General features: G+C 37.6%; 1 protein-coding gene across 1 annotated transcript in view; it reads left to right on the top strand.

Moving 5' to 3' along the window:
- The first annotated feature begins 2,073 nt into the window (after positions 1–2,073).
- The window catches only part of LOC126825512 (protocadherin Fat 4), a 51,166-nt gene continuing 34,230 nt past the window's right edge, over positions 2,074–19,009 (top strand). The window contains exons 1-15 of the mRNA XM_056103137.1: positions 2,074–2,278; positions 3,656–3,884; positions 4,789–4,979; positions 5,528–5,654; positions 6,335–6,556; positions 7,203–7,274; positions 8,904–9,130; positions 10,775–11,006; positions 11,791–11,975; positions 13,226–13,349; positions 13,746–13,942; positions 14,970–15,093; positions 16,790–16,980; positions 17,841–17,964; positions 18,627–18,820. Of these exons, the coding sequence (XP_055959112.1) occupies positions 4,890–4,979; positions 5,528–5,654; positions 6,335–6,556; positions 7,203–7,274; positions 8,904–9,130; positions 10,775–11,006; positions 11,791–11,975; positions 13,226–13,349; positions 13,746–13,942; positions 14,970–15,093; positions 16,790–16,980; positions 17,841–17,964; positions 18,627–18,820 (2,109 nt within the window). The 5' untranslated portion in view covers positions 2,074–2,278; positions 3,656–3,884; positions 4,789–4,889. The remainder of the gene's footprint in view (positions 2,279–3,655; positions 3,885–4,788; positions 4,980–5,527; positions 5,655–6,334; positions 6,557–7,202; positions 7,275–8,903; positions 9,131–10,774; positions 11,007–11,790; positions 11,976–13,225; positions 13,350–13,745; positions 13,943–14,969; positions 15,094–16,789; positions 16,981–17,840; positions 17,965–18,626; positions 18,821–19,009) is intronic.

Genomic DNA, 19,009 nt, shown 5'->3' with positions numbered 1-19,009 from the left:
TCTAGAAGACATCAAGGCTATGCGTATATGGATAACTTGCTTTTAATATGTGATTTGGACCAGTTAATGTGGTTATATTAAAAACATTTATTGTAAATTAAGACTATTTAAAGAAACGTAGATTATTAATGATTATTATGAAGTAGAACTTACTAGTATTAGGAATTTGAATAGAAAGGTTTCATTTTGAATAAAAAAGAAAATACTTGTGCAGTTTTGACGTTGGATAAATACTGTTATAATTGTCCCGTTTTCACTGCGTAATTTAAATCGTTTGATTGGTGTGGATTTATTAAGGATAATCTTGTTTTCGCTGCGTAATTTAAATTATCTGATTGGTGTGGATTTATTAAGGATAATCTGGTTTCCGCTGTGTAATTTAAATCATCTAATTGGTGTGGATTTATAAAGAATATTCTGGTTTTCGTTGTTTGAATTAAATTATTTATTTGGTGTGAATTATTAGAACAACAGATGGGATGGTTTAATATAATATTGATTGGAATCATAGTGAAAGGTGAGATTAGATTATATTATTAATACAAGATGAGAGAGATAGAGAAGAAGGAGAGGGGGAGAGAGAGAGACACACACAGCACACAGCACATTGCACTTAGGGGTCTTTAGCAGGGTTCGTCCCACTGCTACAGACCCGTAGCTTCACACAAGCGAATTATTGAAATAAAATTGAACTCCGTTTTGGTCCCGAAATGACCTAGATTGTTGGAGTGGGCGTTAAACTCTCTTTCTCTCCCTCTCTCTTGAGCCCCCCCCCCCCACACACACACATCTATATATACGGTAACTACGTGGAATCACACCGCTGTATTTCGCGTGCACGTAAAAGATCCCTTGACTGTTGGAATTCGATGTATTTGTGACTATTCGATGTGGAAATGAGAAATCTTCTACTTGTATTTGATGTTAACACATTTTTTAGTATTTACAAGCTTTTAAAACTGGCAGAAATGGAAACTGAAACCCTCGTTTCTACACCAAAAAGTAAAACAAAAATAATTAAATAAAAATGGTCAATCAAAAGGAGAGAGAGAAAGAAGGAAGTATATTCGTATCTATCATTCCTTCAATCTTTATTGACAGAGTTCATTTAACAATAACTTCATTCTTTAACAGCATCAGTCGTGTCTCATGTTTTAAATGACTCAATCACTGTTAAATGGGGGAGCCACGGTTAGTATACCTCAACAGGAAATAACAATAGAAGAATCTTTCTAAACGAAGATCCTTCGAATTCGGATGACTTTCCTGAACCCTGTAAATCATTTCTAAGAAGCGGGATAACCTTTAGTTGACGAATCATTTTTTACCCTTTGAACCTAGTTTTGATGTACATAATAAATCTCTTAATTGTAAATTATATATTTTATAAGGTTTTTTTTTAATATAGTTAAAAAAAAACCCAAAAAACCCACAAATTTGAAATGTTTTAAGGAAACGCACAAAAGAAGAAAAAAAAAAACAAAAACAAAAAAAAAGTTTTTATATTGTAAATAGCTGTCTGATTAATGATTAATTACGATTATATTCGCAATGAACATGTAATGTGTTAATGTCTTTCTGTGAATAAATATTACTAAGAAAAAAAAAGACGCTGGCTCGCTACCCCGGAGGTCGCGTATTCGATCCTTGCATTGGCCGAGAAAGTTCATCGGGATGACGTGGTGCAAGACGGAGGGCATGACAAGGACAGCCGTCTAGTCATTCGGATGAGACGAAAACTCGAGGTACAGTGTATACATTGGCGTGCACGTAAAAGACCCTTGGCAATTGGAATTCGATATATGAGTAGGTCGTTACGCGTTGTGCCGCTGCCTGGGCAAAATTTCACTCATAGCATACTATAATATAATAATACTATATGGCGTATGCGAGTCTTCATTAGCCTAGTCGGAGCAGAACAGTAGGACGTTAAACCCCAGTTTATTTCATTTCCTGTTAAATGGACAGTACACCCCGCCTCCCGCCCCCCGCCCCACGCCCCCATCTTGCATTTTAGATTTGTAACGGGTTTTACTATTATCTATTTTCAGTGGTGTATAGTGCCCCACCTACCTGTACAGGGTATCATGATGTAACGGTAAATGTAACGGTACCTATAGATTATTCTATTGTACATTTAAACTGTGTAGATCCTGATCCAGATGATATTCTCAACTTTATATTTACACACGGTAACGATAACAACCAGTTTAAGATACAAGATGGCGTTCTTAAACTCGCCAAGAAATTTACACCCGAGATAGCTTATCAATTTCAAGTAAGTTATTTTCATATGTTTCGTTTTTAAACCAAACATTTTATCAGAGATTTGTTTAGTGAAAGAGTTGTAATACAGGTTAAATGAATAACCCTTACACTCCCTTAACACTTCACTCTAATATATACGACAGATATCGTCGTCACTACAGCCCACAATTAAATGTTAGATCTATTTGATAAGGCCAACTTAAGATTGGTTAAAGTCACGAGATGTATACAGGGCTACCGCTAATCCAAACCCTAACCCTTACCTACGATCTCGCCAACAACAACGTTCACTCGACACAAACTAGGTCATTTAGGGACTAACATATGGTTCAATTTTATTTCAATAATTCACTTGCGCGTGGGGTCTTTAGCAGTGGGAGGAAACCGGAGGACCCGGGGAATCGAAACCACGCCAGTTGACTCAATGACAGACCTTATGATTCAACGCGCAGACGCTAATCATTCGGCCATCCATCCCCTCTCTAGCCTCAATAACATGGGCATCCGCATAAGTTCCGGTCGAGTGTCCGAACCAGTACTAACTCGTGAATGTGTAACGTTAACAACAGATGGACGCCGACCTTGCGTGGTTAGGAAGATACGACCTAAATGTAACAACATTCACTGTATTCTCTCTTCATACGACCCATATTACCAATTATAGAAACTGTGTGCTCTTGCCGGAACTGCACAACGCCATAGTTATAACGATTTAGCTGTTTAATACTAACAGGACTACCTTAGACCACTAATAACCCAACAACCCATGGTAAACTCCATGTTCCTGAAGCAATGACTGCGAGTTTTACAACATCTGGACGCTGCTAGATTACTTTACAGTTTCCGAGCTTATAGCTATGATATCTCCCTTTACTGCAGACACGGAGTTCAACACAGGTCGGAAAGGTCTTCATTGGAGACCATAAAATGGTACGTTAAAATCTAACAATCGACACAATCGTTACTCAGTATTGTTCTGAAACAAAACGGATGTTAGCGGCCACCATTACGGTGTTGTCGTTCTACAGCAATAATAGTTACTCCACGAGCTGTTATATCTTTCTTTTTAATATCGATTGTTTTGTATCGACGAAAACGATCACTAAAAACAAAAAAAAACCAAAGCATTTTATATTTGATTTGATTTTTGTTGGCTTTTGTTTTCGAAATTGTTTGTTTACGATCGACTAAAAAAATCACTAAAAAACAAAACACAAAAACATATTAACACAAGGTACAATTTATGGATACACAATTAATTACTGAGTTTAATACTAAGCTTGATAAAGATGAGTGTATCCATAAAATTGTACCTTGTGTTAATATGTTCAATTACTAAATGCCAATCAAAGAAGACAAAAACATGTTATATTTTATTTCACTTTAGCTGGAAATTCATGTAGCAGATAAATCAGGTAGTCAGGCTGCAATAGCTGTTATAGTGGAAGTTAAAAACGATAATAACTACACACCTGTAGTTACCTGGCCATCCTCATCTGTAACTATCAGTGAATCAACACCTATAGGTACACGTATAGCTACCTGTACAGTAACCGATGGCGATTTATCTACCAATACTCTAGCAGGACAAACCAGGGTAGACTTCAATAAACCAGGTAAAGTTGTTTCGCCGGATGTGTATAGGGCGTTTTAATGAACGTATATTATGTTGTGTTTATTAAATGTCTGTAGTGTTGAATGGGTATCGATAATGGGTTTGATTGGATGTGTATAGTGTGTTATATTGGGTATCTATAGTTTATTTGAATGCCCCCTTTTAACAGTAGTTCCTACTGACTTGAGGACCATAGCGACCACGGCCCGATCCAGCTGTTGGTCTTTACTGTTTTTGGATGTTTCGCCTTGTGGGTGTCACAGGCGGAGGGACTAGAAAACTAAACACGCGTCTAGCCGGGGACAAATACGGGATCGGGTGCATACTATTGCCAATTAGCTGCTCATGAAATATCACTTGGTCGCTGGCAATAGAAGCAAACTGCAGTAAAATGTTTCATTTTCATTACTGACAATTGTTACAAGCAAGGTCGCTTTAAGCAAACCCAACATTCAAAGTATCCATCTGTTATATTTACAACTACCTGTTTACCCGGTGGTGCACTGGTAGAGCATGGTTAGTGCTAAATGATAAGGCCAGCTCAATTTTTCCTCATAGGTCACGAGATGTAAACAGGGCTAGCGGTAATACCAACCATAACCCGGGACCTAGCCCCAATGCTTACCCTAACCCTAACCTACAATCTCGCCAACAATCACGTGCCCCAACCTTATTTACATCTCAGCGACCTTGACAAAAATTGAGCTGGCCTTAACAAATACATTTAGACGTAGAGCATGTCAATGCTTACTTACAGAGTTTCGAGAAAACGGAAGTGATAGTACAACGCCACGAGTTCTGTCTTACTCCCTGGTTCGAGATGCCCGTATACCCAAAACTCCAGACCCAGAGAACAAATACAGAGAACACAACACTCACAAATACGTATTTATTTATGTTTTCAGATTCCCTGGCAGCCAATAAATGGGTTTTAGATTCACATTCCTGTGAGTTATATACCAACCAAGTGTTGAATTATACATTTAAAAGATCCTACTCTCTCACCATGGTGGCGTATGACTTGGATCCTCATAATCCTCGGAGTGTATTAACCACCCTGGTTGTCCAGATACAGGATGTTCAAGACAATCAACCGGTAAATATCTAGACTAGGTTAATCAAGTCTTTATAAATGATGATGCCAGTATAACCGTCACTATTATATATAAGCTATTATAACGCACTGGTGTTAATATACCGTTTTATCGTTCGGAGATATCAAAAGTGTGGGTCCACCGTTGTCCTCTTAGGTGTGCACGTGAAAGAACCCTTGGAATTCGATGTAAAGTAGGTTAAAACACTGCTGTCCTGGCAGAACTGTTGATATCCATTGAACCGACATGAATAATGGATAACAATTAGGATGCGCCACCAAAGTACATCCCAGTAGGTGATGCTAAGAACCCTCTTCCAACCTCTTTTTAGGTTAAACTATGACTCCTGCCCCCTCCTCAAATAGATGCGAAAAAGAGGCCCCCAACCTGGTTTTGAAGTTAATCTATAACTGATGCCCCCACCACCACCACACACACACATACACAAACTCAATAGATGGGAAAAAGAGCCCTCCCGCAATCAGGTCTTCTTCCCACTAGGTTTCGTGGTTTTGGGGTTAAACTACGATTATTGTATTGATATTTATAGAGGTGTCCTGGGAATCTGAAGATAGCCACAACAACTACAAGTGTGGCTGTAGGAACACCACTAACACAGCTAACATGTAATGATGATGATACAGGCCCTGCTGGACAGATAACATATACATTAGATGGTAAGTCGACACAATATGTTTATGTTAGATATATGGGAATGAGGATGGTGGTTTGGTTTCAAATCCTAGCCTGTACGTGAGATGGATTTCCTCCTACTTCTATAGATCCCTACGTGCAAGCGAATTATAGAAGGTATTGACACATGTTAAACCATTCGGCAACCCAACCCGCCTACTAGTAAAATTACAACTCCAATTAGTGACTAGTATTGTTCTGAAGAGAGAGGGAGAGGGAGAGAAAGAGAGAGAGAGAGAGAGAGAGAGAGAGCAATGGGCTTTAACGTTTACTCAACACAAACTAGGTCACTTGACACAAACAAGGTCATTTCGGGACTAATATATGGTTCAATTTTATTTCAATAATTTGCTTGCACATGGGGGTCTGTAGCAGTGAGAGGAAACCCACGTACAACCGGGGAATCGAAACCATGCGCTAACCATTCGGCCATCCAACCCCCTATTGTTCTGGAGCATTATTGTACTGCTTCCAAATAATAATAGTAACAATGCAGCTGCTGTTGCTGCTGTTGCTGCTGCTGATGATGATGATGCTGATAATGATGCTGATGTTAATGGTGATGTTGATAAAGGCATGCTAAAAAAACTGAGCCTCATATATTAAACATATAAGGCCTAGCGAATCACATATTGTTATTTTGTTATTTGTTTCTCTCTTCTAGAAACCAACGCAGCTAGTACATTCAGTATGTTTCAAATTGATTCTGTAACTGGGTCGTTGGTGCTGAAGTCCGGAATAACCGATCACACTGTTCCTTACTACGAAATATTGATAAAAGTCCAAGATGGCGGTACACCAGCTTTATTTACCAACGTTCTTGTCCGTCTTGTGGTTTCGGACGTACCTCAAGATATACCGCAACCTCCCAGTAGATTCAATATGGGTAAGCCATAATGTATATATATATGACTTCAGTCAGGATATATACTTCTTTTATTAAATGCAATTGATGACAACTAGAGAATCCGTTTTCGATTATAGTGAATCACTCTGCATCGGTTTAACACCACTGTCCATACTCTGAACCTATTGGTTCCGATTTATTTCCACCTACCGGTTTGACCTTAATGCGGTGATCCAGTGATTCTGGATGCATTAAACTTCAGATTCGTGTTAAAGATACAAGCTTTCCGAAATTTATATTTCAACGAAACCTCCATGAACACATTAAACCCCCAAACACTAAAACCATACAACCAATACACTAAAACCATACAACCAAAACACTAAATCTGCCTATTGCGGGTCAACGTCCATTGATGATTTAATCCAAAAATGAATAATCGAGACTTTAGTAATAATGATCGAGGCTAGGCCTAAAATTCAAAAGCTAATATCTAGGTTCAGCAAATTCTCTTTACATTATCTAATTTTTAACCATTATATTGAGAACTGCCAGATCTTTATCTAACTTCCCATATTGCCCTTTTTAAGACGTTGATAATTATGCGTTCATTATTTAAAGTGGTGAAAATCTGTACTTTTGATGTTATTGTTTAATTGTTATTATTTCCTACTTTGTATTTCAGATTTAGCCCATATTTCTGGGTCCATGTCACACCCATTAGATACTAGAAATAGTACCCCACTACCACCACCAGGTATAGTATATAGATTATATTATTAGTGTTCCATTTATCCATTACAGATATGTATTGATAGGATAATACTGTTCAGTTTACCTCTTGAAGACATGTCTGTATATTATAATAGTGGGCAATGTTTACCCCTTGCGTAAAGATATGTATTTATATAGTACTAGTCTTCATCTTGTTGACGGTTTAGCATTTTTGTTTGTTAATGACATGTCGTTGTTTATTCATGCTGTATTCTCAGGTGGTGATATGTAATTGGTTGGGGTGGTCGGGTTCAGATGGAATGAGGTGAATTCTTCTTCAAAACAATATTTTGGTCATTTTGAGACACCATGGTGGTCACTTTTATTCATAAGTCTGCGTGTGCAGTCGTATGTAAGAGAATTCTGACCTGACTGTGCACGATGTGTAAACGGGCACAGGGTTAGAGAGACAATAGTCCAGGGCCCGATTCCTAGAAAATTCTTAAGCACGTTCTTGTGCTTAGATTTAAGTAGACTTTGCATTTAAGTAAACTTACCTTATTTTGTGTTCCCAGAAAATTCTTAGACTTTGCATTTAAGTAAACTTACCTTATTTTGTGTTCCCAGAAAATTCTTAAGAACGTTCTTGTGCTTAGATTTAAGTAGACTTTGCATTTAAGTAAACTTACCTTATTTTGTGTTCCCAGAAAATTCTTAAGAACTTTCTTGTGCTTAGATTTTAAGTAGACTTCATTGTAAGCACAAGAACGTTATTATGCGTTCCAAGAAAAAACTTAAGCACAACTTCGTTCTTAAACATAGTCAATCTAAGCACAAGTTCCAAGCAAGGTATACGGCTTGCTTACCAACCTTAAGTCTGTTTCTGCTTCAAAAAGATGGCTGACCGTAGAATTATTCGATGGCATTTCCGACACCTTTTGATACCAAAGAGACAATTACAAGACAGAGAAAATCCTTCTCCAGAAGAAATTAAGAATACTATAGAAAATTTCGCTTCTACCCTGAAACCATTTTATTTATTTGCCAATTAGTAAACAATACGCTACAAACACACGGGCTACATAAGATCATGCGCTTTCACAATTATTCAGTTAGTTTGTATGTGTCTACGTTTTTTTTATCTTGTGGCACATTTTATATCTGAGGCCTATAGGGGACATGTCAAATGCATCTAAATCAACCATATATATATGACGTCAATGAAGCAGACGACAAATTTAAGACGTAATTCGCATACCAAAGTTGCTGTTGTGACGTTAAAGAACATCGTAGTCTCAGTTTATGGTAAACTTTACCAGTCACAATGTGCTTAGACTTATACTTGACTTGCGCTTACGTAAGAATGGTCTTGAGAATTTTCTAGGGACGGTATTTTTATAAGTGTCTTACGTAAGAAAAAGTGAAGCACGACTTTGTGCTTACTTTAAGAATTTTCTCGGAACTGGGCCCAGGTTTTCGTGCGTTGAGTAGACGTGGCAATGAAACCCTGGCAGGAATCGAACCCTGGTCCCCTGAAATGGAATCCATCCATAAGCCTATAATTAATCATCCAAAGGGGAATGCTTTTAAGTCATTAACTAAGTAGACTTGTCTTGAATATCATGGCGTTATAAATGTTCCCTATTATAATTGTTCTATTTTATATTGCTAGCTGCCTTGGGGATGCCATATTGTTCACGTTATGCAGTGACAGCTATACTTCCCGAGTCCATCCCAGAAGATACGATGGTTTATGATTTGGGATGTGAAGACCCAGATGGTGATCACCTGACCTATGCCATCTTACGAGGAAACGTCTATGATAAGTTTAAAATAGAGAACAACGGACAACTGGTTCTAAATAAAGAATTAAATGCCGATGGAAGAGATAGATATTACGTGAGTTTTTTTCTTTTGTTTTTTTAAATAAATGCAATCTGATTTAAATGCAGATCTATATTTCGTTTCGTTTTTTTTTATAATTTCGATATCCTACACTACATGAAGATCGGGCCGGTTGTAGTGGAAGGTTGCGTCAGAGATCATACCAGCGGCTTTTGACCCTACGACGTCAGACATGTGATTAAGCAGTCAACGTTGACGTTTCTAGTGGGTTACCCACAGTTCCGTGAACCTCACGCCAAAACCTCGCCGTAACAGACCGTTTCATTGGCTAATCCCTCACATCATTCAGAATGCGGGTTATATAGTGTAGTAAAAACAAGTGAAGCGAAATTTTCAACTATAAAAAAAAACGAGACGAAAAAGGATCTGTGTTTGAATCAGATTTAAATAAATCATTACTAGGAGCTAAATGTAAAATTAATTGATTGCTATGTATTTCATGCGGCTCTGTTGCACCAGTCGGGTCATTGAAGACATGTAGGGTGCTATAAGGGACGTTTTACCCGTACATGGACGTTTTACCCAGACAGGCACGTTATAACCGGATATAGGTTTTACCGCCCACTCTCCTTCTGCTATTGCTGTTTTAACGTCCGCTTCCACCGAGGATGATATCACAGACCAGTTTTCTTATCTTAGCGCACGCGCAGGGGTAGCATCTAAAAGGATCTTTTCTGTGGGAGGAAAACGGAGTAACCTGAGTAAACCCGCGAGATTGAGAAGGCTCACCCTATCTCTGTTGTTGTTAGTTAGTTGTATTTTACGCCCGCTTCCACCGAGGTGATATCCTAGACATGACACCCTATCTCTAAGCCACATACGCTTATATCAGGGATCGCAATCACGACTGCAAGCCAGAGGTGACCGACCAACTAGAGCTCGAAGCGCGACACTCTAGGCACCCCCCCCCCCCCGCCCGTCTACTCTGCAGCAGTTCTTTTATGTGTATGCAAACATTGGTTTTTCGTCCAATCCAGAAAACTGAACACGCCTGTCCTTGCCAGTTCCTCTGTCCCTCTGCATCACTGATAATGAGAAATGTGACTGGAAAGTCTCGATGAACCTTTCTGTCAACAAGGACACAAGGATTCGAAATACACATGGAGGATAAAACATGGAGTATGTATGGTTACGTACCTAGCTCGCCTATCGCTGTGCTACATGCTTACCGTATACTTCCATGATTGCGTGTCCATCAAGTATTTGTTTTATACATTTCTATGTCTTTTCAAATAATACCAATAAGGAAACGGGGTGTTTATTTGTAGCAAGTAGACAGCTGTCCAGTCGTTCGGTTAGGACGAAAAACCGAGGTCTATTGTATACATTGGTGTGCACGTAAATGATCCCTTGGCAGTTGGAATTCGATATAAGAGTAGGCCATAGGGCGGCTTTCGGGCAAAATTTCCCTCATAGCACACTGTATGGCGTATGTCCGTCTTTATTATTCCAGTCAGAGCAGAACAGTAGGACGTTAAACCCCATTTCATTTTGTAGCAAACACGGTATTTATTAACCAGGGACTGCTTCTTCTTTTGACAATTGCGCATTGATGTGTGAGTTGCAAGATGGCTGTGATAACGGCATGACCGGTTACTAGTTCATATAATAAGCCCGTACATATTCCTTTTATTTCAGTTGCGAATCACTGCAAGGGATAACAGTTACAGTGCGTTTATCTCCACAGTAACCGTCGCCGTTACTGTAACAAACGTTAACGACAACCATCCAGTGATTAACGATCTACCATCAACTATTAAAGTGGGTGAACGTCAACCAATAGGCGCCCTAGCTCATAAATGTACGATAACCGACAAGGATTCACCAGAAGTACTTGGTGGACAAACAAGAGTGGGGTGGCCAAATTCAGGTAAATAAACACCATTACTTAATGGGTCACAGATGTATTTATATACTGTAATGATACAATGACAAGCATTGATACTTATATGAAATCGCTTCCATAGACAATGTTGATTGAAAAGTTAGACGATTTACAGATTTTACAGACCGCGAAAAGATAATGATCCCTTGGAAAGAACGTACAAAACACATACAATAGATTAATTATAACGGTAGATATTCATAAAACCATGTTGATGCTAAGGCCTTAATATGTACACAAAATGTTGTGTTGATTGGCTTTCGCAAAATAATGAGTAATGAGTTTTGATTTTGTTTTTGTTACTTATCATACGAATAGACGAATAGACTGTCTTCAAATAATATTTTTTTTCTAGATTGTTTATAAGCATTGTTTTACTTTTCTAGATGGTATATATTATAAGAATTGTTTTGGGTTTTGTAGATTGTGTATATAAAATTCCGTCTTCATTAGCCCAGTCGGTGCAGAACAGTAGGGCGTTAAACCCCATTTCATTTCATTCCAAAGAATTGTTTGTTTTATTTTCTAGATGGTATTTATAAGAATTGTTTTGAACTTTTCTAGATGGTGTTTATAAGAATTGTTTTGAACTTTTCTAGATGGTGTTTATAAGAATTGTTTTGAACTTTTCTAGATGTTTTTATAAGAATTGTTTTTGTATTTTTCTAGATGGTGTTCATAAGAAGTGTTTTGTATTTTATAAGAATTGTTTTGTATTTTTTTAAGAATTGTTTTGTATTTTTATAAGAATTGTTTTGTATTTTTATAGATGGTGTTTATAAGAATTGGTTAGTGGACAGTACAACGTGTAATTTATATGTAAATACGCAGCTTGATTTTGAGACGACATCGATGTATGTTTTAACTCTACTGGCTTGGGACTTGGATCCTATTCAACCCCTCACTACCACTGCTACCTTTACCATCTTAATCGACGATGAAAATGATGCACCGGTAAGTTTACGGCGATGACTCTATCATTGCAATATGACACCTTTTCTAGCTGGCACGGCCACCCCCCCCCCCCTCCCTACAAACACACAGATTAAACAAACCAAGATTAGAAGAATGACATACGCCATGTAACGGTCTATGAAGGACAGCGGTGTTGCGACCCATTTCGATTTCTAAATACCAGAGGATCTTTAGCATGCTGTCAAAAGATTAGATGTCTTAATTTACTGGGCCTTCGGGCATCACGACCGAGGAACAGTCCCGACTTCATGTAGTAATGGGGTCGAATCGGGTACACCTTGATTAGTGAGTTCGTGCCACCCTACACACAGAACAGACAGTACATGTATATAGCAATAGCGTGTAATTTTAAAATCGTGTAATAATTAACCCCGAATGTCAAGGAAACTCTCAACCTACTATAAGACCTAATCCCACGCAACACTGTCGTAATGCAAGCAAATTTCTGTTCCAAATAAGTCCGATTAACAACCAATACCTAACTGCGTATCAATATTATTCAGGTTTAAACAGAGCTCCAAATTTGTTTACATAACTCACGGAATTTGTTACGCCAAATTAACCAGTGCATAGCAGAATATTGCAGAAAAACTAATTGCATGACAAACGAGGCTGTCAAAACGGCTACAATGTAAACAATACTGTTTGAAAACGAACAATATTTTAACCTTTTTAATACCTTAAATCATTGTCCAAAGTTGCTGTACTTAGGAGCGATTTTATTGAATGGGAAGAATAGACACACGCCCTCAAAAACTCAAATATCAGAAGTCAATCAAGCAATGGCCAGAGAGTGATTTCTCGGGCCATTGCTTCAGGAATATGGGAAACTATAAGACTATAAGACTTTATCTTGCTTATAAATCGTCTGTGTTTACATGTACGTAAAATGAGAATAGCCCAGAATTCCCGTAAGAAAAACCTTATATCATGTTTTCTTATGGAAAAAGAAACCTACGCTGGAAGAATAACCCGTTACAGGTTTATGGAAAAACTTTCCGAAGAATAACCCCAAATTCCTCTGTATATATCCAAAGCCGCTCCCGAATTTCAGACCGCAAGTAGAATATACCCCAAAGATCAAATGGATTTACCGTTATAGGTTTATAATTGTGTTTTTGTACGTCTGTGATGTTACTAATATGTTAAACCTATTTGTTGTATGTATTATTTATTGTATGTCTGTGATATTCGTCAGATGTTAAACCTATTTGTTGTATTTATTGTAGGTCTGTGATGTTAGTAAACGAGTGAGTGTATCTGAAGGTGCATCTATTAGTAGTGAAATCACCACAGTACACTGTTCAGATGTGGATACTGGTCTCAATGGACAACTGACATATAGCTTAGATGGTAAGTCAGGCAGCGTATTCTGACCTTATTTTGTTGATGTACAATTAGATGTACAATGGGATATGTTTAGCCTAGTTCATCGAGTCGTTGCATTAGAAATTGCGCTTAAGCACGCGATTCGTGTGCCAATTTTAAAACTTTCATTGTGTCTTAAATATTGGATACCAGAAGCCCAACTTTTGACGGTAAGATAACAACATCAATGTTGATTTAAATTGACCAAAAAGTCTTGTTTGCAATGTCAAATACTGTTGATGATATTAAGTTAAAGACTTGGCTCCTTTAATTAAAAGGTTTGTTATTGGGTTGCCTGCCTAACCTCGTGGGTTTTCACCGATTACCCCTCTCTCTATTTCTCTGTTTAATTGTTATCAAACGTGTTCCAATGTGTTTTAGGAGATACAGCTGCCCTATCCAAGTTTGAAGTTCGTCCTGAAAGTGGAGAAATTAATTTAATTGGTGGATTGGATTATAGCCAACAGACCTCGTATCAAGTTAAACTAATAGCCTCGGATGGCGGTGTTCCAAGTCGTACTTCATCAACTAATGTACAAATTGACGTCATATCACAAACAGTCATAAACACAAGTCCTGTAAGTCAATTACAATAACTCTATTATTATTCCATTAATTGAGCGGCAATTATTCCATTGATTGGATGTTAATCCAACTTTATTATTATTCCATTAATTGGGTGTTAATCCAACTTTATTATTATTCCATTGATTGGGTGTTAATCCAACTTTATTATTATTCCATTAATTGGGTGGTAATCTAACTTTATTATTATTCCATTAATTGGGTGTTAATCCAACTTTATTATTATTCCATTAATTGGGTGTTAATCCAACTTTATTATTATTCCATTAATTGGGTGTTAATCCAACTTTATTATTATTCCATTAATTGGGTGTTAATCCAACTTTATTATTATTCCATTAATTGGGTGTTAATCCAACTTTATTATTATTCCATTAATTGGGTGGTAATCTAACTTTATTATTATTCCATTAATTGAGCTTAATTGAGCGGTAATCCAACTTTATTTTTATTCCGTTAATTGGGGGTAATCCAAATTTATTATTATTTAAATAATTGTACTAAGCAGGATACTCTCAAAATGTTCGTAGAAATAGCTTTTATTACGGATACACGAGTATTAAATAGCGTTATTGTAGATGATTCAGGGAATTATTTAAAGGAATAGAACTTTATTTGAGAAGGGAATGAAATATAATGGGGTTTGAACGCCCCTATTTTCTTCATCAACCCGCACAATGAAGGAGAGCATACACCATGAAATATGTTAGGAGATTGTTCGGGTTACAAAAAAGGGGTTGTTTTGTTTATGGGGCTCGTTAGATGTCTCATCTGAAGGGTTAGTCCAGTGATTCTCAACCAGTGTGCCGCTATTTTTTCATGTATTCCAAGGTGTGCCGTTGGCAAAAGAAATGTTGAGAACTATTGGGTTAGTCACTCCGCCCTCCGCTACTAAATCAGTCTGAAACATACCTAGATCGATAAAAATGAAATACAAAAACAATCTCTCGATCTCATGTAGCCATGTTTACATATCTTCGACATGTCTGTAATTTACTAATAATTTATGGACCGTTTTAGATATGTCCTGCAATCGGAGTGGTTACTGTACCTGAAGATTCACCAATAGGATCGACCGTTACATCTATAACATGTACAGACAGTGATCCGGGTGTTAGCGGGCAAGTGTTTTATAGAATGGCCGGTAAGTTCTAAAATTGTTAGAAATTAATTAATTTACTGGCCTAATGTAGCTAGACAAATATAACTAATTGACATAGGAATGAAAAAACACAAAGACAGTATCGGTCCAATATTAGAAACTTAGCTTGTTGCCTCCAAACCAGAATTGTTCTGTGCATCGTATGTCTGTCTAACTAAGCCAATCCAAAGACGTTTTATAAAAAATTGTTACAAAATGTCGTTCCAAACTAATTTCAATGTTAAGAACTAAAATGTCACACTTCCTTGAAAACATATCAAATTTGTGATCAAAACATTACAAGCAAACTTAAAGTAGTTAATATTATTTCGTGGTTGGATACTTATCTTATAAAAGTATTGTTGTCTCGAATGTGTGATATGTATTCAATTCAAGTGGATAGGGGTGAGTAGAGTATAAAGCCGAGCTACGTCTTTACAGTATACAATTATGAATTACTAACTTCCACTTCTTATTTCTGCCGTAGACGTTAACCTCAATATTTAACATAACTACATGGTGTTCAAACGACCTAACATGCCTTTTACTTTATATAAATAGTTTAGAAAATCTGCGAAATCTTTGTACAATCTCATTATTCTTAACGGGATTATCCCGACTTGAAAAGGGTCTCAAAAATAAAAGTCTGAGTACGTATGAAGGAATGGTGTATTTACCGTATCTCAAAATTTCAGCTCAAAATATTGAGTCGTGTAGACGTGAACGTCAAAACTGCTTATCCGGACACGTAACCCTTTTAAGATTTCGGGTCAATTTCTTCGTTAGGTGACGTGATAATCGATTTCCGTTCCTTTAGAGGTCTATACAATGAATGATGTGCTGTACTTGATAACGAAAGGTAAATTTCACCTACACATTGTTTTTATAAAATAATAGTCTGGTTTTATCCAGACAGCGCCTAATACAGCTTAGGACACCAGTCTCCATTTCCAGATAAAGACTGACGGGTTTAAGTTGTTTGAAAACGTATCTCATATGTTGAGTTAGTTTCTCGGCCCTAAGGTAGAGAATTTTATGGGATTTTAACACAAAATTAAGTAGTTTTATTATATAAAATATTATCGGGATTTGTGGCTCTCTTAAAAAATTTGCAAGAAAACACGATCATTTGACGTCGTGGTGACGAAATACAGTTTCACATATGACTCCGCGGCGACGAAATACAGTTTCACTTTTGACTTCGCGGCGGCGAAAGGTAGTTACCGTCGCTTCACTTATTCGCGAATTCGAAATATAATTTCACAGTTGCTGCACACCAACTTAGGATAGCCAGCAACCAAGATTCGCGAATACCTAACGCATCTCCACATTTTTTAAAGTAATTAGCGAATATTTGCGAATACCTAACGAATCTGTACATTTCTAAAAAGTAATTAGTGAATATTTGCGAGTACTTAACGAATCTCCACATTTCTAAAACTAATTAGCGAATATTTGCGAATACCTAACAAATCTGTACAATTTTAAAAGTAATTAGTGAATATTTGCGAGTACCTAACGAATCTCCACATTTCTAAAAGTAATTAGCGAATATTTGCGAATACCTAACAAATCTGTACATTTCTAAAAGTAATTAGCGAATATTTACGAATACCTAACGACTAACGAATCTTTACATTTCTAAAAGTAATTAGTGAATAATTAACCAATAATACTTTAGCAAGACGTATGTTTTTAGGATCAAATGTCCCGATAACCTGGAACAGTTTTCAAGTGGTGGAATCGACCGGTGAATTAAAGATAAAAACAACACTAGATTACCAACAATCGTCACATAATGTTAGAATATTAGTTTTTGATGGCGGAGCTCCTACTCTCAGTGTAACAGCAACAGTTACAGTTAATGTTTTAGAAGTGTATGAAGCACCGGTAAAGATCTTCTGATTACCTCTTTTTAAGAGAGAGAGAGAGAGAGAGAGAGAGGGAGAGAGAGAGAGATTTTAAGATACAAGTAAATTTTAGTGTACAAATGTCGAAATACAAAGACAAATGAAGAAATAAGAATTAAGGAATATGAATTCAGAACACTGAATAAAGAGCTGTTTGGTCTTCCATTCACTTTATTTGATATTTGTTTATTTGGAGCAATGTCTATTTTCTGTCTTGTTCGCAGGTTTATCTTGTAGATTTTTATTTTACGTGTAGTGCGGTCCTCCTGCACTTACTATACTAATAGAGAAAGTTTATCGGGATTGTGCTACCTTGGTTTCCGCTTGTCTGTAGTAGAGGACAGGTGACAGGTGCCATGGTAACAAACAACTCCTAGTCGTTCGTATGGGATGAAAAACTAAACTCTTCAAATTAATCAGGGGGCAGCCGAATGGTGAGCACGTGTGTGTTCAATCATAAGGTCTGTCATTGAGTCAACTGGCGTGGTGCCAATTCCCCGGTTGTAAGTGAAAAGGAGAAGAGTCGCCTGTCCAACCTCGTGGGTTTTCTCCGGGTCTTTCGGCTCCCCCTCCCCCCCCCCCCCCCGGCGAAAGATCCCTAGGCGCAAGCAAATTATTGAACTATAAATGAACAATATTTTAATCCCGAAATGACCTGGTTTGTGTCGGGCGTACGTTAAATCCCATTTCTCACTTTCTCTCTCGAATTATTATGCCGGTATTTTGTAAATGGAAACATTCCCCTCCCAATATATCGTATATCATTAAATAAAACTACTCGAAAAAGAACAAAATTAAATTAAATATTTAACTCAAGCATAATTAATTTTTATTCTCAAGGTTTGTAATGAAAGTATTTCTATACGCATCCCAGAAACAACTGCCCTGAATTCGCCATTTTACACCATGTCTTGTACGGATAGTGATTCGGGTCTAAACGGAGTGGTGCATTATCAGATCCATGGTAAGTCGTGTTTCCTTCCTTTCATGTTTAGGAGCAGCAGTTGCCCAGTAACTGTGTCGCTTGCTAGAGTTATCCCCCCCCCCACCCGTTAAGCCATCTCTATTGCATTGCACTCGGTGCAAATGTTTTAATATTGGTCTTTTCAACACTACCGTATCCAAATGATGTTGTTCAACGAAACATGGCGTAATATCTCCTCGACAACCATACTCGGGGAGCCACGGTAAATCAGCGAGTAAGACGTCCACTCGCTAACCTGGAGAATCCGTGTTCGATCCCTGCGTAGACCGAGAAAGTTCAATAGGATTTTCCAGACGTGGCCCCTCTTGTCAGTGATGCAGGACAGATGGTCTGGCAACATAAAATATACAACGTATAATCGTTCGGATAGTACGAAAACCCGAAGTCCCGTATACACACTGGTGTGCACGTAAGCGAACCCTTGACAGTTGGAATTCGGAATAAGAGTAGACCATAGTGTCGCTGCCCGGGCAACATTTCCCTCATAAAACATTATATTGCGTACACCCGTCGTCATTAGCCCAGTCGGAACAAAACAGTAGGACGTTAAACCACATTTCATTTCATTTCATTGTCAAAGCAAACTAACAACCCCTGTATACAAAATAAACATGCAAATATTTATATTCCCACACCCACAGGAGCAAACACAGACGTGGTGTTATCAAAGTTTGAAGTGGACATATCAACAGGAGAAGTATCTCTGAAAGCCCAGTTGGATTTTGAACAAAGGATATCATACGAGGTTATAATCATAGCTTATGATGGTGGAAGTCCAAGTCTAAGTTCTACAGCAACTCTAACGGTAAATGTGGGACCGGTTAATGAAGTACCAGTAAGTACTTTAATGTAATCTAATAAAATACAAATATAATGTGTAAAACTACAATGTAATAATGTAAAAGTAATAGTGTTCTTCATTTGGGCCATTGGCGAATCTGGGTCCTGGTTGAATTGGGCTCCAGTCGAACTTGGGCCACGGGCGAAGCCGGGTATCCTGCTAAATATATATTTGTGACTGTCG

Source organism: Patella vulgata, chromosome 1 (genome assembly GCF_932274485.2).
Source record: "Patella vulgata chromosome 1, xgPatVulg1.2, whole genome shotgun sequence".
NCBI lineage: Eukaryota > Metazoa > Mollusca > Gastropoda > Patellidae > Patella > Patella vulgata.
This window is presented reverse-complemented; position numbering and strand designations above follow the sequence as displayed.